The 25,582-nt window shown below is 43.7% G+C and overlaps 2 protein-coding genes across 4 annotated transcripts; one reads left to right on the plus strand and one right to left on the minus strand.

Annotated features, from left to right (window-relative positions):
• Nucleotides 1–15,900: 15,900 nt before the first annotated feature.
• On the plus strand, nucleotides 15,901–18,294 carry ccdc180 (coiled-coil domain containing 180; the record flags this gene model as incomplete). Its single annotated transcript, XM_079755372.1, has 5 exons — nucleotides 15,901–16,018; nucleotides 16,193–16,353; nucleotides 16,627–16,764; nucleotides 18,027–18,147; nucleotides 18,236–18,294. 5 exons carry the CDS (start codon nucleotides 15,901–15,903, stop codon nucleotides 18,292–18,294), a joined length of 597 nt encoding a protein of 198 aa, XP_079611498.1.
• A 1,210-nt stretch (nucleotides 18,295–19,504) lies between these two features.
• On the minus strand, nucleotides 19,505–25,489 carry entr1 (endosome associated trafficking regulator 1). Of its 3 annotated transcripts, none has more exons than XM_079739938.1 (10): nucleotides 25,106–25,489; nucleotides 24,846–24,958; nucleotides 24,332–24,433; nucleotides 23,834–23,973; nucleotides 23,622–23,721; nucleotides 23,451–23,524; nucleotides 23,262–23,373; nucleotides 22,478–22,540; nucleotides 22,222–22,361; nucleotides 19,505–20,723 (listed from the first exon to the last, which is right to left on the minus strand). In XM_079739938.1, exons 1-10 carry the CDS (start codon nucleotides 25,143–25,145, stop codon nucleotides 20,630–20,632), a joined length of 978 nt encoding a protein of 325 aa, XP_079596064.1. In that variant the 5' UTR covers nucleotides 25,146–25,489; the 3' UTR covers nucleotides 19,505–20,629. The 3 variants fall into 3 exon arrangements, with proteins under 3 accessions (XP_079596064.1, XP_079596065.1, XP_079596063.1); XM_079739939.1 differs by having other exon boundaries at nucleotides 23,622–23,718; nucleotides 23,834–23,976; XM_079739937.1 differs by having other exon boundaries at nucleotides 23,834–23,976.
• Nucleotides 25,490–25,582: the final 93 nt, after the last annotated feature.

Below are 25,582 nucleotides of genomic sequence, written 5' to 3' on the forward strand. Positions count from 1 at the left end.
CAGATTACTGCCCACCAGTGCAGAGCAGCAGCTGGAGGAAGAAGTCAGAGGACTTCCAGATGTTGTTGGTTTGTACTCGTCAAATGTGGGCCTCTGTGTTGTAGGCCTTTATCACACAAGTGTAATAGTAGGGACCAAAAAAGGTGTAGCTACATCATTTACGTTTATTATGGCTGTATGTCGGCAATAGGCATGCCAATACCCATAATTAACTCCATGAGATACTCCTGTCTTCTGACCTATTATTAAACATCTTTGAAAAAGGCCAGTGAAAAACTACAGAGGATAGCAATGAGATGCTCTCCTCTGTAGTTATTTCTAATCTACCACTCCGAAATGCATACTATCTTATTTCATCCAGTGTAGTAGACTACATATGATAAACCATAGGCTAGGTTAGCTTCCATATCACAGTATTACATTCTGACGATGCTGATGCATACATTTTTAAAGACTTTCCTATAGCTTTTAGCTGTGTATGCTTGTCATTACATGTAAAGAATGTTCCCTGTGCATAATATACATTTGCCGATAGATAACATTTTGTAGGAAGGCATTTGCCGAACTTATTTCAATATAACATTAATAACTCCATTATGAACTACCCTTTCTAGTGGCTGAAAGGCAGAGTGCTGATGTGATTGAGCGCCTGAGAGTGAAGAGAGAGCTAGACCACAGAGAGACTGTAAAGAACTTCCACAGAGACCTGGCGGTGCTTGGCAAGGTAGGCTAGACATACGCTTTATACGCCTCCCTGTAAAATGGATATTCTATACATTCACATGTACAAACTACACTTTATAGCCCAGCTTGTGTACATATGACAAAGTGTACACAATGGTAAGTATACACTGCACACTATATATACCCTAAGTACTGTGCACCATAAACTTCACAAATGCAAAAACGCAATGGCTCAATATCCTTAGCCTCATAGCATAATTTTCCTCATAATCATATTTTAAGATTCATTTTGTATTTAGAGTCAAAAAAGCAGGTAGGTTGCGACTAAACAACACATAGTCCGAACACTCCGAAAACTCCTCCTGAGTGCTCATCTTTGGGCCCAAAGGAAAACCTCTTACTAAAAACTCTTTTTACTGTGTGTGCAGTTTCTAGTTTCTATGTGTGCAGTTTGGTCACACGGACACATAAAGATTGTCTTTTGGGTCCAGAGATGAAAAGGTTTAAAAACTCCTGCCCCATAGGATTATGAGGAGAGAAGTAGAAGTACTTGTAAGGACCTGCTCTCATGCCTTGAAGAGATGGACCAGAGGTTGGAGACCCTGATGGGGGGTATGGAGTGTCAGCAACCAACCAGCCTTCAGGTATACCATATGTTACACAGTATGTACGACACAACAGCTCAGCATTTGATGCATGGAAAATGCTTCCACATTAAGATAATAAATGCCATATAATATCATTTGTCATCATAAAATGCATATTAGATCTGTGTTTGTGTATATAATATGTATGTGCGTGTGTGTGTGTAGGAGCTGAACAATGTTTGGAAGCAGGTCAAGGAAACGTCTGTTTTAAAGAGAGGAAGAATCTGTGAATTAGACCAAAATCTGAATGGATATGAAATCCAACGGACACAGCAGGTAAAGACAAGACTAGTCCTTCTAACAACCACTCTAGGAGGAAGACAAAGAAGGAATCCCTTATTCTTCTTTACTCCTTCATTTGCATTTGATTAAATATCCATCGATGTTGACTATGTCGATTACAAACATAATGTGTTTTTGTGTTCTCTTTAGATCGCTGATTTACTCAAGAAGTACTGCACTCTTCTGGAGAGAATCAGCTCCCTAAACCCCTGTGACCTCTACAGACTGCTCGACGCAGAGGCTATGGTAGTGACATGGGTGAACTCATCAATAAACGTTAGCTTTTAACTTAACTTAACTTATGGTATTGCCTCTGCCCTATGACTTTGCCACCTATGGGTACGTTTACGCATACCTTTAACCTCTGAATGAGGCCACTGAAACTATGGTCATCGGTACTATGGTAGTAATAGCCATTTAACCTGCGATTCTGATTTCTAGCTACCAGCTCTCCTTAACCTGTCTGATTGTTATATATACAGATGATCAACACCGCCCTGCTCGCTAACCGCCGTAGCATCGCCCGTCTACGTCTTCATCTTCTGGAGGAAGATCTGCAAAAAGAGTCTGTCCTTCGTCATCGCTGGCAAGACATATCTAAGACCTGGAAGGCTGGCAGGGTACAACAGGAGATAGAAAGGTTCCGGTATGTCTCAAGGCTTGCTGCAGTACTTTTGTAATGGCACACAGAAGAACTCACTGTATATCCCTTGGTTAAGGTGTCTCGGTTCAGTAATTGTAATTGGTGGGTTGAAAAATTCTAGAATTAACTGCAAACCAACAGTCCTGTGCCAAATCGATTGGTTCATACATGTACTGTTACCATCCCATACATTTTAGCTCGACATCGTGACATCCATGTGTACACTTTCAGGCACCTCGGCGTTACCCGAGGTAGCTTCAGATTCAGAGTGGAACGTTCACGTAGTGTTAATGGGAGACAAAGGATTACAGCTGCTTTCTCTAAAACAGAGGTAAAAGCTAATTGTAACTTTTTAACTTTTAACTTTTTAAGTTGTATCTTTCTTAAGTTACAACGTTGTTACTTATCGGTAGGATTTATGAGCTATAATTGGAGTGTAATTACTAGGGGGAAAAATAATCGATTCTTCGATGCATCGTGATTTCTTTTTTTTGTTTTGTTTTATTTTTTCGCCTGCTGCAACATTCTGTTCACCAGAGAGGGATAATTTTAGTAATTTTAAAATTATTTAATTTATCCTCAGTGTGTATTGGCCAATCTGATTTGTCTTGACACGATTGCCATTCAGCCTACGCATAGCATGCACGCAAACTCGCAGCCAGACACAAGAACTGCTTCTAATTCAAGAGCAGCTTTTTCTTTAATGACATAGAAAGGAAAGATTAGAAAGAAAAGAAAACCGAACCCTATTTTTTACATACTTCCATATTGTTTTGTAATGCAAGCTGAAATGATTATTGCATTGTTCATAGAAAGTCATATTTGTGACAAAAGCTTTTTCTCTAATAAAATATTAGTTAAGTTAATTCATCTGTTGATGTCTTTAATGATCATCACAAAAGTAGGAAGTGATTAGCAATCTCTGAGTAGCAAACTCAGATGTATATATATCTTTTGGAAAATCACGCATGGAAATATACATACATTTTTTTGTTGCATCGAGATGCATCGACAATTGTTTTAGAATCTAATCGTTGACCTCATAATCGGAATTGAATCGAATCGTGAGGTGCCAATAGATTCACACCCCTAGTTATTTCTTAGAAATGCCCATGTATAAATATATATATATATATATATATATATATATATATATATATATATATATATATATATATATATATATATATATATACAGTGGGGCAAAAAAGTATTTAGTCAGCCTCCAATTGTGCAAGTTCTCCCACTTAAAAAGATGAGAGAGGCCTGTAATTTTTCATCATAGGTATACCTCAGCTATGAGAGACAAAATGAAAAAAAAAAATCTAGAAAATCACATTGTCTGATTTTTAAAGAATTTATTTGCAAATTATGGTGGAAAATAAGTATTTGGTCAATAACAAAAGGTCATCTCAATACTTTGTTACATGCCCCTTGTTGGCAATGACAGAGGTCAAACGTTTTCTGTAAGTCTTTACAAGGTTTTCACACACTGCTGCTGGTATTTTGGCCCATTCCTCCATGCAGATCTCCTCTAGAGCAGTGATGTTTTTGGGCCACACGGACTTTCAACTCCCTCCAAAGATTTTCAATGGGGTTGAGATCTGGAAACTGGCTAGGCCACTCCAGGACCTTGAAATGCTTCTTACGAAGCCACTCCTTCGTTGCCCGGGCGGTGTGTTTGGGGTCATTGTCATGCTGAAAGACCCAACCACGTTTCATCTTCAGTGCCCTTGCTGATGGAAGGAGGTTTTCACTCAAAATCTCACGATACATGGCCCCATTCATTCTTTCCGTCACACGGATCAGACGTCCTGGTCCCATGGCAGATAAACAGCCCCAAAGCATGATGTTTCCACCCCCATGCTTCACTGTAGGTATGGTGTTCTTTGGATGCAACTCAGCATTCTTTCTCCTCCAAACACGACTAGTTGAGTTTTTACCAAAAAGTTATATTTTGGTTTCATCTGACCATATGACATTCTCCCAATCCTGTTCTGGATCATCCAAATGCTCTCTAGCAAACTTCAAACGGGCCCGGACATGCACTGGCTTTAGCAGGGGGACACGTCTGGCACTGCAGGATTTGAGTCCCTGGCGGCGTAGTGTGTTAGTGATGGTAGCCTTTGATACTTTGGTCCCAGCTCTCTGGAGGTCATTCACTAGGTCCCCCCGTGTGGTTCTGGGATTTTTGTTCACCTTTCTTGTGATCATTTTGACCCCACAGGGTGAGATCTTGCGTGGAGCCCCAGATCGAGGGAGATTATCAGTGGTCTTGTATGTATTCCATTTCCTAATAATTGCTCCCACAGTTGATTTCTTCACACCAAGCTGCTTACCTATTGCAGATTCAGACTTCCCAGCCTGGTGCAGGTCTACAATTGTGTTTCTGGTGTCCTTTGACAGCTCTTTGGTCTTGGTCATAGTGGAGTTTGGAGTGTGACTGTTTGAGGTTGTGGACAGGTGTATTTTATACTGATAAGGAGTTCAAACAGGTGCCATTAATACAGGTAACAAGTGGAGGACAGAGGAGCCTCTTAAAGAAGAAGTTACAGGTCTGTGACAGCCAGAAATCTTGCTGGTTTGTAGGTGACCAAATACTTATTTTCCACCATAATTTGCAAATAAATTCTTAAAAAATCAGACAATGTGATTTTCTGGATTTTCTTTTTTCATTTTGTCTCTCATAGCTGAGGTTTACCTATGATGAAAATTATAGGCCTCTCTCGTCTTTTTAAGTGGGAGAACTTGCACAATTGGTGGCTGACTAAATACTTTTTTGCCCCACTGTATATATATATACACGGTGTGTGTGTGTGTGTGTGTGTGTGTGTGTGTGTGTGTGTGTGTGTGTGTGTGTGTGTTGCAGGGAACTGGTCAGTGATGAATCAGTCCAGAACCCTGACTCTGTCCAGGAAGCAGTTGTGGAGATCAGAAGGACACAACAAGCTCTGTCTGAAGAACAGAGACGTCTCATCCAGCACATCTGGTACCAGGATTGTTCAACACTGTCACAGACATTATGTGTTATGTGATTGGACATCACAGGATACCGTGTGTTATGTGATTGGTCATCATCCCTAAATTTCTCTGCTGAGATGAATAAAGTATATCTTATCACAGGATACCGTGTGTTATTTGATAGGTCATCACAGTATACCATGTGTTATGTGATTGGATATCACAGGATACCGTGTGTTATGTGATTGGATATTACAGTATACCATGTGTTATGTGATTGGATATCACAGGATATTGTGTGTTATGTGATTGGTCAGTACAGTATACCATGTGTTATGTGATTGGACAGCACAGGATACCATGGGTTATGTGATTTGTTATGACATAATAACGTGGGTAATTTGATTGGTCATCACGGGATGACAGGCGTTATGTGATTGGTCGTCACAGGACTACCGTACGATTCTGTATCCTGAGGAAAGGGTTGGCTGTAACTTTGTATCCTAGGGCCACAGATGATATGAAACCATAACACTGTTTTACAGCTCTCTGGCCCCGCCCACCTGCACTACAGCTCTGGTCACCGATTGGTACAACCAATTGACAGCTCTCAATCAAAAGATTGGTAATTCCCATTCCAATAACCATCTACTGTTACTGTCACTGTTATATATGAATATATTAATATAAATGGGGTGTATAGGTCTGTGTATAAATGTTTGTGTAAAGTTAGTATTACTGTGTGTGTGTGTGTGTGTGTGTGTGTGTGCGTGCGTGCGTGCGTGTGTGTTTTTCCAGATGGTTGTCATGATAACTTTGTACGTCAGCTCCAGTGCAGCTTTGACCAGAGCTGGCAGGCCAGTCTATTGGAAGTGGAGCGATGCAAGGTATATTATTCATTATTCAAACTCATCTGAATAAATAGAGCTAACCTACAATAACTCATCCAAAATGGCAACACACCTGTTAGAAAAACAGATGTCCTCACTTTGAAGGGTGGTGGTTTCGAGGCCCATCCGACATGTTATCGCTATGTAGGTGTGCCCTCTCCGATGATATGTGGCCTAAAATGCTTGTGGCACGGAACTGCCATTCCCAACATTACAAATCCTGTTTTCCTGCTTCTTCCCACAGCAGGCGCTGTGTGGTCTAGAGCTGTCCGAGCAGGAGGTCAAGCACATCGTCAGCTCCCAGATCCTTCCTCTGATGGGGCCACATCAGAGGCGGGCTGAGGAACGAGTGGCCATCTTAGATGTCAGTCAAATGCTCACCGTCATTTCTCTCCACTCTGTTCCACTCTCAATGTTTGTTTCTCTGCATTGTCTCCTGTCTCACACGTTGCCCTTTCTTTCATCTTCATTCATCTCTTCCTCTCTTAATTACCCTCTCCCTTCTGTTTTTGTGCCTGTAGCGAGACGTGGACGTGGTGGCAAGGCATGCTGGGATATTGAGTAGGACTGTCTGGAATGTTTTACGCGGAGCAGCATTGCTATGGGAGACGCACAGCCGGGCTATGGAGAGCAGAGAGCAGCAGCTTGAGGAGCAGCTCCGCCTCCTTCGATGTCAACAGGAAGAGGAAATAAAGGTCTGCACGCAGAAAGGAAGTACCAAAGCCTTGAAGGCGAGAAGGTTCTTTGGTTAGGGTGTTCTGACTCCTAGCCCAGTGTCCACAGTCTTACCTGTAGGCATCCTGGAGCCAGAGGCCCCGAACTCCTACCTGCTCATGAATTGCCTGTATATTCGAGGTTAAAAAATCCCTGTATTCTCCTTGGATAAAAGCGTCTGCTAAATGACTAAGGGAGTAAATAGTATTTTTTAGTCTAACCAAACTCCCCCATGGTGCTTTACGGTCTTTTTTTCCCAGAGGAAAGAGGCTCATTTGGACGTATTACTAGACCGGCTGCGCCAGGACAGCCCTGAGGAGGCCCTGAAGAAGTCCCTGGATGTGGCCCTCGCCTACTTGGATGAGATGCCCAACAGGTGAGCCGCCTCCAAACCAACCAGGCATGAATGATGCATCCCCAGGTAGAGCAAGACATTAGGGAGGGAGGGGATGCAATGCATCAGGATTTCATTGGATCTTGCAAAAGTGACAAACCAAGCATGCCAGATCGAAATCAAGTCAAGATAGACTAAAACATGTGATATGATTACTGGTTGAATTGGGAGGCATCCTACCTAATGCATATCATCCTATAATAACTATGGGAATATGGATCCCTTAAGACATACAATAGCAAACATGAAGAAAGCACTGCCTGTTTGTGTGTTTGCAGCTCTAGAGAGTGGTACAGCAAAATGGACGAAGTGCTGGAGAGTTTTCCAGCTGTTCTTGTGGATGAGCTTAACACCTACAGCGTTGCTGTCAGCCAATATTACCATGTTGGCGAAGTCCACACCCTGGTAATTATAGTATCTACAAACACACACACACACACACACACAGATGTCAAGGCTAGGGAGGTGAATATCTATTGATGTGTTATAAAATGTTTACTTATTTTCACAGAAACAAGAAGAACTTCTCTCCTTTTACCATTGTGATAACCCTGGTCAGTCTGTTAACCTGTCTGTCTCTCTGTCTGCCTCAACCGTCTTTATGATTACCCACCTGTCTTGACTCATAATGGTTTAGTTTCATCTAAGCTAGCCGGAAATCGTTTTTGTTTGTGCCTTCAGATTGGAAAAGTATAGAAAAGTTCGGAAGCTTTCCAATCAGCACACAGAATGAGCTTGACCTCACCCAGAATCCCCAGGATGGACTACTGAAGGAGGTAAGATCCGTCCAATAGGATACAGAGAGGTTTTCCGGTGTGTAAGCCAATTGGCTAGGCTTCATATAAACTTAATAACTGACCGGTAACATTCTTTTTTTCACTCCTGACCTGTGGCCCTGAGCAGCTTGCGGCCACGGTACCATGCGCTCATGTTTACAGTGGATGTATCGCAATGGTGAGGCACACACAGCTTTTGGCTGTGTTCTGTAAATAATATTCTAGAACACTCCGGGTGCTCTAGCGGGAGTCCTGGAGCTCTATATCTAAATTATATCATATTATACATAGATATCTATACCATATAATATATATTATCACGGCCAAAAGCTGTGTGCGCCTCCAGACGATATTATGAATCTCAAACGACTATGTCGGGTTCTCCGACGTCTCCGGTTCTTCCACTTTCACATCAATCTGAAATAGACTTGGCTGAGAATAACCATGGCTGAGATAATCCCCACTACGAGTCTCGTTGTGGAAATACCAGAGACGTCAGAGAACCTGACGTGTTATGCGCATAACACCAACAGCAGAACGGTTATCCAAATAACAAAGAAGTGTACAACACTTGCGTTACAGTGTGTTTATTCATACACACACACACACACACATTTGGCGCTCGCAGGGTCGTAGCTCATTGTCTCATTGGCGGGCCAAATTCTCTGGGCGGGCGAAGTAGAGAAAGGGGAGGCAACAACATTCCAAATCGCTGTCTCTGAGCTTTGTTTTTTCAAAGGCGGAGCAGGATACCTAGTGCTCGTTTTACACCTAACGCCATTTCTAGCTAATGGGGGACCATAGGCAGGCTAGGGGAACTCATATTAATGTTAAAAAACCTCATGGCATTTTCATGCCATGGGGCCTTTAAAAAAGTTTGTCAAAAGGCTCACAATCTCTTTTCTTGTTGTGTATGTGTGTGTTGGTGAACTAGGCAGAGTCATCTCTTGCAGAGATTTATATCTCTGACACTGAAGTGACCTTTACATCCAAGAGGGGCGGGGCTTACAGTGGCCCCGCCTTTGAACTTCCGGTGCAGAATCCTCTTGGCAGCCTGGGGGATGAAGTCCAATTCATCCTGTTCCCCACTGAGACGCTGACCCAGTCACTGACCCAGTGAGACACACACACATGCACACACACAGACACACACACACACACACACACACACACACACTCACAAACACAGGCACCCAGACGAACACACGGATGCAAGCATGCAGACACACACACACCCACGTATGCATAATTGCAGAACATAGTGGAGACATGATGTAGAAACATTATAGGTATGTCAAAGTAGAACAATGTAGAAACATAACTATAATGTAGTTTATTAGCTGTATAATCCTGAGAGTAAATAACAGAGTAACTCCTTAGAACAACCCCAACCATGTCCTCTACCATCAGCTACCAGCGGCCAGCATACCTAGGCCTTGACTTTCTGACTAATCGCACAGGAAGTTTAACATGGCAGCAATTTTGGCAAAGTGCTAGAAACATAGTAAAAGAAGTTCGGTGAGGTATACGTTTGGTAGCTTTCTCCGCCAACTCTTCATTTTGTTCATGAAGACCTCGTACGATAGAACCATGACAATGGATTAAATAACCCTCACCTGCATAAATGGAGGCATGATGAGTAGACATTGTTATGTTGTTTCATGTACAAACCCATTTCATATACAACATCCTCCGCTGTCCTGCAAACGCAAAGGCAGATGACATAGCGTGTGTGTGTTCTCCAGGCTGCGTACATTATTCTTTGATCACCTGGAGCAGCACTTCCATGACGTCCTGAGTTCCAGCGCAGCCACGGTCGCCAGCAGAAAGAAAGCACTGGGTTCAGAACAAGAGCTCCGCCTGCAGCTGCACAAACTCCGCCCACAGCGCATTGAGATGGACATACACAACATGCGCTCTGGTAGCATACACAAACACACACACACTCAAGTTTAATCAAACATGTGTTTGTGTCTGTTAGCTTGTAATGTGTTTCTTCATCTATTTTTGTCTTGTGTGTGTGTTTGTGTGTGTGTGTGTGTGTGTGTTTGTAGCTGAGCTCCATGTCCACAGGGAGTGTGTGTTGTCCCAGGGTGCGGCTGTGCTCCAGGTGCTGGATGCGTGTCGGAGCGACATGAGTGACCTCCAGACCTCCACCAGTGCAAGCAGCCTCCGCTTCATCACCAGCGTCTCCACGATGGAGGAGCGCTTCCACACCGCCACCACCTCTCACACGTAACACACCACCTCTCACACGTAACACACCACCTCTCACACGTAACACACCACCTCTCACACGTAACACACCACCTCTCACACGTAACACACCACCTCTCACACGTAACACACCACCTCTCACATGTAACACACCACCTCTCACACGTAACACACCACCTCTCACATGTAACACACCACCTCTCTAACGTATTACACCACCTCTCACACGTATTACACCACCTCTCACACGTAGCACAGCCAACACCTCTCACACGTAATACACCACCTCTCACACGTAACACACCACCTCTCACACGTAACACAGCCACCACCTCTCACACGTAACACAGCCACCACCTCTCACACGTAACACACCACCTCTCACATGTAACACACCATCTCTCACACGTAACACACCACCTCTCACACGTATTACACCACCTCTCACACGTAACACACCACCTCTCACACGTAACACACCACCTCTCACACGTAACACACCACCTCTCACACGTAACACACCACCTCTCACACGTAACACACCACCTCTCACATGTAACACACCACCTTTCACATGTAACACACCACCTCTCTAACGTATTACACCACCTCTCACACGTATTACACCACCTCTCACACGTAACACAGCCAACACCTCTCACACGTAATACACCACCTCTCACACGTAACACACCACCTCTCACACGTAACACAGCCACCACCTCTCACACGTAACACAGCCACCACCTCTCACACGTAACACACCACCTCTCACATGTAACACACCATCTCTCACACGTAACACACCACCTCTCACACGTAACACACCACCTCTCACACGTAACACAGCGACCACCTCTCACACGTAACACAGACACCACTCTTCAATTCGTTGAAGAAACGTAGCTCACCTGCCAACTCCTGTTCTATACTTGGCACAATAGCGGAACACAGATATGATTGTTGATGACAGAAGATGACAATAGATGAAAACAATGGTTAATTTTCTCTGATATTCTCCCACTCATTCCTTCCTAACTCTTCCCCCTGCTCCCCAGTCTGAAGGGGTTTAGCTCCAACCTGCAGGACCGTCTGGTTCAGCATATCCAGGACATCCAGCTCTCTCTGCGGGCCTTCAGGCACTCTGTTCAACAGCGCCTGGAGCAGGTTCGAGACAGCAACGCCAAGCTGGTCACATCCTTCAGGTACAGCCCAGATGCTACTGCGGAATGTGTACAATAAGACAGCATTCATATTTCTAATGTATTGTCCAATACCTCACCATATGAAGCGCATTAAGGTTACATTACATTAGTATATTGTACGGCCATTTTTGTGCTTATGCAACCATTTCTATATCTCACATTTGTTGATGCTATTGCCTTACTGTATTTAAGTATTTCATATTTTTTTTGTTTGTATCTTCTGTTTTTATTCTTATTTTTCTTTGATCAAAGATAAACTGAAGAATCAACATTCATTCATCACGAACAAATACCAAACATGCACGGGCAGACGGGATTTCTAGTGTTTAAAATACAAATCAATGAAATTTTATAGACGGCGAAGAGAAAAACTAGATATTTAACAATTATTCGCCAAAGCCTTCGGCGAATAATTCACGGAGCCTGAGGTGAATAATTGTTTTAGTATACTACACATGAACACTCTTGGGTTTATTCGTTTTTATTAGCATGACGATGTGATGAAAACGATATCACGAGTTTGAGATCTCAATCATGGGATATTGCCCAATATCCTGAGATAGCGAACCAATCAAATTGCGCCATCTTAGGAGGTTCACGTGTAGCATATACTAAAGTGAGATGAATGGACGATGATCGTGATGGTTAGCTGCAGCCCCTTCTGCTCGTGCGTCTTTCCAACGGTAGGCTGTTCGGTGAAGGAGGGAACTTCAGCCCCAAGGAGGTGGACCAGCTGCTGAGGCTCCTTGAAAAGACGTCCCGGAGGATCGATTCCTTGGAAGACAGCATCCAGGCGGACATGGAGAAACTGGAGATGGCCTGTTTAGAGCAGGTACTGAGTTGAAGATGCTCGTTGGTTTCACCCCCGACGAGAAAGCCAGGTGCGACCGCAGAAAGACAAAGAAGAGCACTGTGATACATTCAAAGACATGAAACTGAGGCAGCCAGGTAGAATTATAAGCAAAGATGATGGATACATTTTTGGCAATGGGTTCATTTTAAATCTGAATGCAGGGAAACAGTTTAGTTAGTAACTGAGTAACTGATTCCATCGCAGCCAAAGCATTCTTTTTTGAATGAAAATGAAGTACTTAAAAGTTGTTCAAATGTATGTTGAAGGAGGAAGTAAACCAAAAAAAAATGACCAGGACATTTTACATTAGCAAATCAAATTACAAACCTCTCAGTGTCCAAGTGTTTAACCTGGAGAGAGACAATTGGAGTTTTGGACTCTGACCCGAGCTCAGCCTTGCGTTGTATTATTTATCTCTTCTGCTCTCTCTGTTTCTATGTTCTCTCCTCTGCTACTTTCCTCTCCTCCCTTGACAGGTGAAGGGGACGGTGGATCGCCTGCAGGAGAAGCTCTCCCCACTCCTGGTGGAGATAAGTTTCTCAGAGAAGATCCAGAAAGTGGTGTCAAATGTCCAGGTCCAAATTAAGGCTGAGGTACCTGTCTGTCTGCATGTCTGTCTGCCTGAACATATCTCATTCCGAGTTAAACTTTGTGTATGTGTGTGTATGTGTGTGTGTGCGTGTGTGTGTGCGTGTGTGTGCGTCTGTGTGTACATGTGTGCGTATACGTGTGTGTGTGTGTGTGTTAGGCAGCCCATAGTAACCAGCAGAAGATGTTGATCAGCCGACAGGTTGAAGACCTGAGGAGACTTACAGAGACAGCTGAGGTATGACTTAAGCCCTACTTCAATACCTGTAGCAATCAACCTCAGTTAACAACACCTCAAAGTTTGAGTCATCAAATGAATAGTATACTTGTTTGTGTATTTTTTTATATTTTTGTAGTGCTAGGCATATTCATCGAATCTTCGAATTGTCTTATCGTCTACCCGCTTACGTATGGGTGTGTGTGTGTGTGTTTGTGTGTGTGTGTGTGTGTGCGTTTGCGCGTGTGTGTGCGTCTGTGTTTGTGTGTGTGTTTGCGTGTGTGTGTGCGTGTCTGTGTGTGTGTGTGCGTATATGTGTGTGTGTGTGTGTGTGTGTGTGTTTATCCATGTGTGTGCGTGTGTGTGTGTGTGTCTGTGTGTGTGTGTGTTTCTGCAGGTGTCTCAGGAGAAGGTGTTTACTAGTCTGTCTGCCCTTGGTGAAAAGCTAAAGAAACGCTACCAGTACTTGGACTGCAACAGGGTATGTCACTTCCTGTGCAGAGGATGCTACTTCCTGTCCTCTTAATTGGTTTTCTGCATCTCACATCCTTCTGAGAGTTATTACTCTTTATTAATTACTCCATATTATCTATCGTTTTATAATCTGTCAGATTATGTAGTACCTCCTTATGTATATAACGTGTGTGCGTGTGTGGTGAGTTTGTTTCCGTGTGTGTGTATGTGTATATGTGTGTCTGTCTGTGTGTATGTGTGCGGTGCGTGCGTTCCCATGTGTGTGTGTGTGTGTGTGTGTGTTTGTGTGCGTGTATTTGTGTGTCTGTGTATGTGTGTGGTGGGTGTTTTCCCATGTGTGTGTGTGTTCGGTGTGTATGCGTGTGTGTGTAGGATTCCAGCATTGGGTCTCCTGCACTACAGCACACTCTGCAGGGATCGTTTGCTGTGGCGGCCAGACCTCGTTCCAAGCTGCCCAGACCTCCGACCCGACCCACTGGAGAGCTCCCATTGGCTGCTGCTGCTGTGAGCGGAGCCTCCTCTGAGGACATCACCATGGGAGTGCTCAACAAGTAAATATTCAAATGAATGAGACTTAAATCAATTGTGCCATAATTTTAATGCATTCATGTTTTTTACTTGAATATCATAGTTTTGATTAAAGGGTAAGTAAACCCTTGAATTGGAACATACTTTTTTTTTCTGACTAAAAGATATGTATTTGGTGAACCAGGGAGGAGCCTGCTAGTACTCCTCTAGCTCTTTTCCATATTGGTGGTTGCTATTGCACTTGCACCTAATAACCCCTACCTTAAAATATTTGAATCTAAGGTAGCCTTTTTCTGCTGACAGTCTCAAATTATAACTCAAATATATATAATATATATTTTATACGGTATATATTTGTATACAATACATTTTTGAACAGGGGAAAAATATATTAAAATGTGTATATGTGTGTTTAGGTTGAGAAGGTTGCCTCGGACGAACAAGAATGAAAAGTGGGTTCAAATGTTTGGAAGCGACCCAGACCTGGTGCAGAACACACGGTACGTTCCCTCTAGAAACTTCCAGGAGGTGACATCTATTGTTGTTTTGCAACATTGACAGAAAATAATTCTATATCAAAGAGAGAAAACAGGCTTGAACAAATGCTTTATCTGTGTCCGGTGTGTGTGTGTGTGTGTGTGTGTGTGTGTGTGTGTGTGTGTGTGTGTGTGTGTGTGTGTGTGTGTGTGTGTGTGTGTGTGTGTGTGTGTGTGTGTGTGTGTGTGTGTGTGTGTGTGTGTGTGTGTGTGTGTGTGTGTGTGTGTGTGTGTGTGTGTGTGCGTGCATGTGTACGTGTTTACCTACCAGGTCCTTTAAGTTAACTGTCAACAGTTTTTTGAGGACGGCAAATGAAGTGCTTCTGCAGGCTGCCGAGGTAAACGTCTAGTGAACACCAACTCTCAGTCCTGAGACACTCGGTTTGTCAAAAGGCAACTCGAGGGAGACATCGGCACCTTGCCTGTTCCCTTACATCATAACCCGCCTCCTAGAACAACGGCAACCTCCGATTGGTCCGTCTGTCGGCTGGATGCTCTGAGACTACTCTCACAGATCATCTGAAGTCTGACAGCAGACTCAAATCTGGGTGAACAGGCCGTGTCTTTTTCTTTCGCTTCTTATATTTCGCTACTTATCCCCGCAAAATTCTTATTTGGCGGGTATCTGTAAGCCTGTGATTGGCTGTTAACAGCCAACACAAACTCGGTCAGCAGTGGTTAACTGTTAAAAAGTGTCTGTAAAGCTTTCAAACCAACACTGTGTATGTAGCCAATGTACAAATACACTCATGGGAAGCTTCATCCAGTCCACAAAGGAGACCTCTACAGTAGAGCATCTCCATAAGAGATGAGACAAGAGGCAAGGCCGTTTTTGGTCTGCTATAACATAGAAAGACTGCTGGGCCAGCGATTGGTCTTAGACCCACCAGGGAGATTGAATCCAATACCTTGTAGAAGGAAATAATAATTTCTGGACATGTCTAGGGCATAGAGGGAGTCATCAGACTTTTTTTTAACTTTTTTAAGTAGATGCTGTAATTAGATACAACATAGATACAATAGTTCAAATTTAACACTATAGCCCCGCCCATTTATTGAATCCTGCCATCAATCCGCACTTCTCCGCAATTCTCCCTCCAAACCTCCATCCAATCAGATCAGGGGTTTATTAACACTATTTTTGCTGGCGGTGTATAATGACACAGAAAAACTTTGGGATAGAAAACAGTAGAAATTAAACTTCTATCAAGTGTTGGAAATTTTAATTAATATGCTTTAATATTTTGCAAAGAATATACACACATTGTATAATGCATATATATATGCTTGAATGCTTGCGCAGGATTTGTACAGGAAGAAGGAATTTGACCAATGGGCTGAAAGGTTTATCAAGAGGCTGCTGGGATACCAGGAACAGGCCAAGCAGTTTAATACCACAAGTATACAAGGTAAAACTAACACACACACCCACACACACGGACACACACACACACACACACACACACACACACACACACACACAAACACACACACACATACACGGACATGCACACACACACACACACACACAGCACTACTGTTTTCCCTTTAACTCAAAGTGAGTGGGTGTGTGTATCATACAGAGTTTGGTCAGCAGCTGTGTGAGCTAGAGGAGGTGGTCCGCACGTTGGCACCGGTGATGTTTGGTAACCATCGGAAACGGCAGGAGGAGGAGCTGATGAAGGCAGTGGAAGAGTTCAGGACCAGGATGGAGGAGACGGCGAGCGCCACCAATCACAGCCAGGTCTGTGCGTGTGTGTGTGTGTGTGTGAGAGAGAGTAAGTAGTGTGTGTGAGAGAGAGTGTGTGTGTGTGTGTGTGCGAGAGAGTGGTGTGAGTGTGTGAGTGTGTGTTTGTGTGTGCGCACGCACGCAGCTTTTTGTATCCATGATGAGGATTTGTTAGTGTGTAATTTGTGTATTGCATTGCATCCTTTGTTTTGCTTGTCTTCTCTTTATATCCTGAATTATCTTTGGTATTTATGTGGACTTAAATAAAGTAATACAATGTGTGTGCAGAGGAAGCATTCCAGCCAGCTGAAAGTGCGCCTGGGACATCCAGCATGTAAAGAGGAGCTGGATGCCCTGAGGAGGAGAGAGGAGGACAGACAGAGCCAGTACCGCAGCAGCATCAACAGGATTTATGAAGAACTACAGGTGTGTAATCCACTTCTCTAGCTAGTTTGAAGAACTACAGGTGTGTAGTCCACTCCTCTAGCTAGTTTGAAGAACTACAGGTGTGTAGTCCACTCTTCTAGCTAGTATGAAGAACTACAGGTGTGTAGTCTGTTCCTCTAGCTAGTATGAGTAACTACAGGTGTGTAGTCCACTCCTCTAGCTAGTATGAAGAACTACAGGTGTGTAGTCTGTTCCCCTAGCTAGTATGAAAAACTACAGGGCCCAATTTGGAAAGCCAAATCTCCTAACCTTTATGTCACCTTTCCATAACCTTTATGGAAAACGTCATCGGGTCATGGCGAGATGAAAAGGTGCTTCCTTTCAAATATATAGGAAAAGACAGCACTGTTTAAAATGAATTAAACTCCACTTTTCTAACCGACGTCATTACGCGACTGCGAGTATTGCTGACCTCTAGAGTCTCTAGTGTGAAACTACTATTTTCCAAAGTTGGACTACAACAAGCGCTCTTTTGATCCATGCATTCTTGTTCTATTGATTTCAATCAGGTTGTCGCCAACAGTGAGAATCACTTAGGTCGGACTTGGCCTACAGGAATATTTTAGGCCTCTTGAATCCCAATTCACATGTGAAAAAAAGAAGATCAACTTATGTTGATTTTGAAATAAACTGCCCCCAGCAATCTTCCTTAAATGTGAAGTTGGCATTTTCTTTCTTTTCTTCTCTTCTCTTCCTCTGCTTTCCGCGTCTCTCATGCGTCTACGCGTAGAGTCTGTAAACTTCGTCGGTGGCCTGTTGCTTTAAATATTGCCGCCGTAAAGGAATATGGGTTACAAACATCTCCTTACTTTCGTAAAAGTTGGTCAGGAGTAACCTATGCTAAAGGTAGGTTAAAGGTTGCATCAAGGCACCTTTCCTCTCGTAAGGAAAGGAAATTTCCTAAGCAAAAAACAGAATCCGTAGAGGCCCCACGTGTGTAGTCAGTTCCTTTAGCTAGTATGAAGAACTACAGGTGTGTAGTCCAGTCCTCTAGGTACTATGAAGCTAGTATGAAGGAATTGGCTTGCCAAATACATTTGAAACATTTTTGCACCTGCAGTACTTATTTTCTACAAATATTTATCTATATTTATTCATTGAAGTACAGTAGTTAGGCCAGTTGAAGTCGTTCTGCCTCACGACAAACATTTAACTCACCTAGGTGAATCACATTGTGCAACAGCAGAACGTGATAACCTCCACTACCAACGAATAACCTCAGCCACCACACTGTCCTCTAGGAGTGCATGCAGGCCAGACAGGAGGACATCACAGCATCCCTGTCGTCCCTGACAGAGAGTTTAGTTTGCCAAGTGGACAACCTCCTTACATTGGAGCTTTCAGAACAGCTCCCTACTCCAGGTAACCTTTGACCCCTCTTCAGATAAGCACATGTACTGCAGGATTGAACGTCCTATCATCATTATTACTGTTTTTTCTGTCACCATAGACACTGATGCTGGAAAGGATTTGCTCATGCCCAACAGCGTCCAGACAGACAGCAGGTAACCTTAAAGCTCGGAGGTGAAACCACAAAAGATGCCCGTCAATTCAAACTATCCCACTCAAACGATATGCTGGTATATCGCTATCATAGACCATTCAAACCAAAGAATACATAATGACCGTTATGAAGCACCCTAAAGAATACAACCTGCACACCTCAGGAGAAGGGTATTTCGATCACATTAACGACAGATACCTTCCATCGAAATGACCGAAACTTTGGCCTTTTCTAAAGGTGTCCAAGGAGAAGCCATGACCGTTGTCATTTGTCGCGGATGGATCGCTCATTGGTGTCATCAAACATAGGGAAAATAACTTAAAGGGCTGATATTATGCCAGCAGGTGTGAGTGTGATTAGCCGCTTGTGATGTCACTAAAACACAGGAAAAGGCAGATTTTCATCGGCTTGTAATCCCACTCACACCTGGTGGCATAATATCATGCCTTTAAAAAAAAACTATGTCCACGAGTATCCTCCGTTATTTTCCTTTGTGTGTGGGGAGCTTTTATTATGTTGTGGTGTTTGTTTTGTTTATGTGTTGCGCGTTTTGTGTCTGCCAGGATTGGGACAGGACTTCCTATCTCACAGTCCCTTGTGGATGATACGACAGCATCCACGGTAACCATGGCTACCGAAGACAAAACCCTTATGACCATGGCCAATGCAACGTCCACTGTAACCATGGAAACAAGCTCATCTAGTCAAACAACTATAGAAACCTGTGTTGATGCCATGGCAACAGCTGGTTCTGTCAGCAGCCCGATACACCAGGAAATCCTTCTACACAGAGACATAGCTTTGAAGGTAATCATGATAGTTACACTATTATCTATACATGTATGCAGCTTGTAGTACACGTCCAAACAGATATCAAAATACACCCATGTGCAGGACATATTCATATTCAGGTAGTATATTTATAATTGCCTACAAAGCAAAACAGTGCATATAAATAAAGTATAAATAGTTTGTACGGTGTGTGCTCAGATTGGAAAATAAGGTGTCTTTGTCTTTGTGCGTGTGCTTGTGTATGTGTGTGTGTGTGTGTGTGTGTAAAGCGCTATGAGGACGTCTCCAAAGCAGAGTCAGAGCGCTTCAGGATGGACAGAGAGCGACTGCTGGTCCAGCTGCAGAGATGGACTCACCACTGGCAGCAACAGATAAATACTTTGAGCACGCTCAAAACAGAGTAGACACACCGTCAGTCCCAGAGCTGATTTATTAAGGGTTCAATAAAAATACTTATACAATAATTGTTCAAAAAGGAGAGGTTGTTTCAACAGTTGTATCTCCATCTATCCCGTTGTAAAATATATAACAAAATATATAGTATAGTATAGTGCTGACTTTTGTTTAGCCTGATTTAGTCCACCCTGCCATCCTAATAATCGCAGCGTGGTTCCAGCACTGGTTTTGGAAGTTCAAGTGCGTCAATATTTCCCCCCCATCGCAATCTTTGACTTTTTAGTGCTTCAATCACTTTGAAGGGCTATGAAACACACGGAATCAAACCCATTTGTAAACTGAACAGCATGACAGAAATTACTTGGCCTTTTGAGAAGCTGCGTTCATATGGCCTCTTCGTCTACATTACAATATTCTATCACAAAGAAATCTTTATCAAACATAGCACATGGGGGGGTTAATAGTTTACAAGAAAATGCTTAACCAAGACCTCTAGATTAATGTTATATAAAAGTGTCATTGCATTAATTATGCTATCTGCAGTATTCAATATCTGTGATATACCATTTAGGATTCATGACAATAAAAAATACATTATAAGAAAAATTAAATATCGAGCTATTTAGATGCTCCGTCTTATATTTAGCATTTCAAAATTGTTTAAAAGGCAAACTATGATCTGGCTTTGAAGAATAAATAAATAGTCTCAGCTGATGGTATTTTTAGAGCCAAGGAACAGACAAAAGAAAAATTCACAAGAAGTCCAGTTAGTTCAGGAGGTCTCCGTGGAAATGATCAGACCAGACGAGTAGCTGTGAGAAGGCTTGAGTGGATATGGCCAGATGGCACTAGTGCAGTCTTTCCCAAAGACTGGGTCGCGACCCACGTGATTTAATTGGGTCGCCAAATAAATGTATGTAAAAAAAAAAGTTTACTTTTTCTTGACTGGCTTACTTCTTGCTGCTGAAATACCCAAATTTCTCCCTCGGGGGATTAATAAAGTTCAATCTTATCTTATCTTTATGAATTAATTAATGTTGATTGTTTTTAAAACAAGATACGTGTTTTACTGTACTATTTTTTATATTGGGTCGCGATGGTTTGTAATTTTAAAAAAATGGGTCCCCAGAAAAAAAATTGGGAAACACTGCACTAGTGGATGTCAGAGGTGTGCGTTGAGATCTTGTCGATTGACTGCAGCAGCTGTGACACTAAATGGAGATTCTCTGCTTCTCCCAACAGCTGTCTTCACAGACAGACAGACAGACAGACAGACAGACAGACAGACAGACAGACAAGAGTTAGATAGTGGCATCTAGCAACAATATTCTGAATATAGCCGAGACCACCTCTCCGGCTGGGTCAACCTCCTTTTGATCGATAAAAAATACCACGTAATCGACAAAAATCTTAACAATCAATGATCGATCATCAATTAATCATGCCCATCCCTAATTGTCAGTGTCTGTTCCTTATCTAAAAAGACACCAGTTTTCCCTGTTCTCTGCATCTTGGGTGGCATTTAAGAACAAAGGACTTACACTAAGTATTGTGCCTTTTAGAATGGTTTGCACTTAAGGAAAGAAACCCAATACTAATTTTATTTATCTGCAACATTATGTTGAATGATTACAGTGTTTCACAATAAATGTTCTCGAAATGACATGCTATATTTCTCTTTTTTTAAAATACATTTAGCAGTTTGGCTTTCCTTAGAGTCTATGTAACCTGTTTTGAAACTGATATTTTATGATTTTATATCGTGATATATATCGTTATCGCAAGATGCTGCAATGTATATCGCAATATGGATTTTAGGCCATATCGCCCATCCCTAGTAGGGTGTTAGTGTTTAGGATAGTAGAGTCCTGGGAGGTAGGGTATTAGTGGTTAGGAGGTAGGATGGTAGGGTGTTAGTGGTTAGGAGGTAGGATGGTAGGGTGTTAGTGGTTAGGAGGTAGTATGGTAGGGTGTTAGTGTTTAGGATAGTAGGGTCCTGGGAGGTAGGGTATTAGTGGTTAGGAGGTAGGATGGTAGGGTGTTAGTGGTTAGGAGGTAGGATGGTAGGGTGTTAGTGTTTAGGATAGTAGGGTCCTGGGAGGTAGGGTGTTAGTTGTTAAGAGGTAGGATGGTAGGGTGTTAGTGGTTAGGAGGTAGGATGGTAGGGTGTTAGTGTTTAGGATAGTAGGGTCCTGGGAGGTAGGGTATTAGTGGTTAGGAGGTAGGATGGTAGGGTGTTAGTGGTTAGGAGGTAGGATGGTAGGGTGTAAGTGTTTAGGATAGTAGGGTCCTGGGAGGTAGGGTATTAGTGGTTAGGAGGTAGGATGGTAGGGTGTTAGTGGTTAGGAGATAGGATGGTAGGGTGTTAGTGTTTAGGATAGTAGGGTCCTGGGAGGTAGGGTGTTAGTGGTTAGGAGGTAGGATGGTAGGGTGTTAGTGGTTAGGAGGTAGGATGGTAGGGTGTTAGTGGTTAGGAGGTAGGATGGTAGGGTGTTAGTGGTTAGGAGGTAGGATTGTAGGGTGTTAGTGTTTAGGATAGTAGGGTCCTGGGAGGTAGGGTATTAGTGGTTAGGAGGTAGGATGGTAGGGTATTAGTGGTTAGGAGGTAGGATGGTAGGGTGTTAGTGGTTAGGAGGTAGGATGGTAGGGTGTTAGTGGTTAGGAGGTAGGATAGTAGGGTGTTAGGGGTGAGGAGGTAGGATGGTAGGGTCCTGGGAGGTAGCAGGGTAGGACTTCATACTGACTTGATAGAAGAGCGAGCTTGGATGGCAGTCTTGCCGAGGTAATCTGCAGCCGTCTGAGCATTTTGTTTCATGGTTGTCATGGTTTCAAGCTGCTCTGCTAGAAGGCGTTCATTTTCTAATTTAATGATCTCCATGTGACCCTACACACACACACACACACACACACACACACACACACACAATGATTTCACTAGTACTTCTGACTGTTGTTGTTACTGTGCTTTAGACAAAACAACACACAACTGGGAGGCTGTACCTGGAGCTGCTGCAGCTCCTGCTTTAGTTTGGAAACGCCGCTCTCTGCCTTCACAGCTCGCTTCTGAAACACAGATATTCACACACACTTAGACGTATAACCACCCTCTCCTGGGTCTGGTCTGTAGGAATAAAGGCTCTGGTCTAGAGGCTCAAGGCCCATACAAGAACTCCAAAGGGTTTGCGGCTGACCCAAATTATGCTATATCAGAACCAAACCATAACCTAATCATCAAAACAAGCCATACCATGGTGACTAAGTTACCACGTGTACCTACAAATATCACAGTACTGATTTGCAATACCGAATACACGTTTTTAGAACACATTATTTTGAAAAGAGGAGGTTTTTGAGGGCACTGCTTGGTTCTCTAGAGCCTCGACATGGCTCATCCAGGGGTGGTCAAGGGGAGGTCAGGGGTCATGAGCTAGAAGTCGGGGGACATGAGCTAGAGATCAGGGGTGGGGGTCAGGGGTCAGGACCTAGGGTCATGAGCTAGAGGTCAGGGGTCAGGACCTAGGGTCATGAGCTAGAGGACAGGGGTCAGGACCTAGGGTCATGAGCTGGAGGTCAGGGGTCAGGGCCTAGGGTCATGAGCTAGAGGTCAGGGGTCAGGACCTAGGGTCATGAGCTAGAGGTCAGGGGTCAGGACCTAGGGTCATGAGCTGGAGGTCAGGGGTCAGGGCCTAGGGTCATGAGCTAGAGGTCAGGGGTCAGGACCTAGGATCATGAGCTAGAGGTCAGGGGTAGGGTTCAGAGGTCAGGGTTGGGGGTCAGGACCTACGGTCATGAGCTGGAGGTTCTGCTCCACCGAGTGGACCATGCTCTCCAGGGCCTGCGCCTCCTTCTCCTCCTCGTGCCCTCGGCGGATTAGCTCCTCCGACAGCTGCTGGATCCTGAGGGATGAGAAGAGATGCATGCTGTGTCAATTATGGCCAGACTTCCTGTGTAGGCAGGAGGGAGCAGAGCTCACCTTTCTTTATAGGCGCTGGACGACTTGTGGAGATCGCTGACGCGCCTCCTCAGAACCATGTTCTCTTCTTGGAGCTGCACACACAGACACACACACACACTTATTTGAATGAGTCTCTTACTGTGTGTCATTTGTGTGTGTGGGTGTGTGTCAGCGTGTGTGTGTCATAACCTGCTGCATTGAACTCTTTCTGCTGAGAGAGTTTGGCATCTCCAATATGGTAGTTTCATCATCTCCTTCATAATCTTCCCCTCCTCTTCCTCCAGTCCTGCTGAGACGCGATATAAAACATATTTTGCAACGGTCTGAGAGCAGATGTCGGCTGTGTGTGTAAAATCTGATCCGAAACACAAAATATCAGTTGTTGTTGTTCTCTGGCCTACCTTATCTCCTTAGCTTCTTCTTCTTCTTCTTCTTCTTCTTCGTTTTCGTCTGGAAGCCAGAGAGAGGAGCTCCTGTCCCCCTCTTCCTCTTCCTCAGCAGCAGCAGCAGCCAGTCCAGACTCTGCCCCTCCCTCCTCATCCTCCTCCAGAGAGAGAGACAGAGAGGGGGAGAAAGACGAGGGGGAGAGAGGAGTAGAGAGACGGGGGGGAGAGAGACAGAGAGCGAGAGAGAGACAGAGAGGGGGAGAGAGACCGACGGAGAAAGATCAAGACGTGTCAAGCAGCACTCTATAGAATATCAACTGGTTTAAAGAGAGCAGGGGGAAGCAAACTTCTGAATGGAGGGAAACCTAATCCCAGTTTTTCCCACTGAGAAATGTAGTAATCAGGAAAGCATAAAGCACTTGCATTTGTCTTTTGTTTTTGAGCAGAGAGGAAGGTCAAACAAGCCAGTGAGTGAGATGGATAGACTTGAATGATTTCATCTTCACTACCTACCTGGGCCCTCAGCACACTGTGAAGGGGCTCCCAGAAGAAACTGCTTTCCATCGCCGGGGCAAAGGTGGGCGTTCTGCTCTGGCTGCTGGTGGTGTCATGCACCTAAATAGACACACATCATCAACCTTTTAAAACCCATGCATGTCATACATACAATCACTTATCTAGTGAGTGATGTTTCTTAGAAAACTAATGTCGTTAATCATAACACCCACAAGCCATATTCAACAGTCAGGGTAAGATAACCTTAAGTATTTGGACATCTACTAGAAGAGCCAAGCATTAGACAATAAAAAGATCGGTCAAGATGCATACATTAATGTTAATATGTACCTCAGAAAGACAAATTGTCAACAATAAACAAATTCCACATGCCATTACTATTTAAAGTATTAAAATAATTAATATGCAGTCAAGATATGCTGGTGTTTGCATAGTTTCACTGTCGGATTGTACTGCTTTGTCTTTGCAGCTGTGAGTCATGTGTGCCCTGCCGATCAGGCCATCGGACTACCTTCCTCCTGTAGGAGCCTCTCGTCTCCTCGGAGCCCGGCGCGGGTCCATGGTGGCGGACAAACTCTCTGAAAGAGAAGGGGTTGGCCTCAGCCTCCTGGACCTCGTCGTCCCCTGTAACACAGCATGATATGTATTAACACAGTAACACACTGCTAAATAGAGCAACACAACGTCAACGTATTGCAAGGACAACTTCCATTTGATTGCATTCCTATATTATTTCATCTCTGATTGTACCCAGAGTAGTGAGATACGTACCATCTACGATGAGGAGGGCGGAGCTCTTGTTTTTGGACATGTCTCTGGACAGTGAGACACCCTAAGACCAGCAGTCTGATGTCTGAAGACTAGCAGTCTAAAGACCAGCAGTCTGAAGTTTGAAGACTAGCAGTCTGAAGTCTGAAGACTAGCAGTCTAAAGACCAGCAGTCTGAAGTCTAAAGACCAGCAGTCTGAAGTCTGAAGACTAGCAGTCTGAAGACCAGCAGGGAGGTCAAAGATCCTGCGTCATCGTAGAGCAGCACTTCACTGACCAGCAGAGGAAGCCCGCACGGTTTCTTCTCAAGCCTTAAAACCGAAGCCGCTAATCCTTTCTAAAAACAAGAACATCCAAATGTTTAGCTGAAACGGGGTACGATAACACGGAAAGGGATCTATCAACAGAAATAAATAACAGGAAGGACACGTGTTCAATTGTCAACTTCTCATTGGCTACCGTATGGCTGTGACGTAGGGG

Source organism: Pollachius pollachius (assembly GCF_949987615.1).
Source record: "Pollachius pollachius genome assembly, chromosome: 1".
NCBI lineage: Eukaryota > Metazoa > Chordata > Actinopteri > Gadiformes > Gadidae > Pollachius > Pollachius pollachius.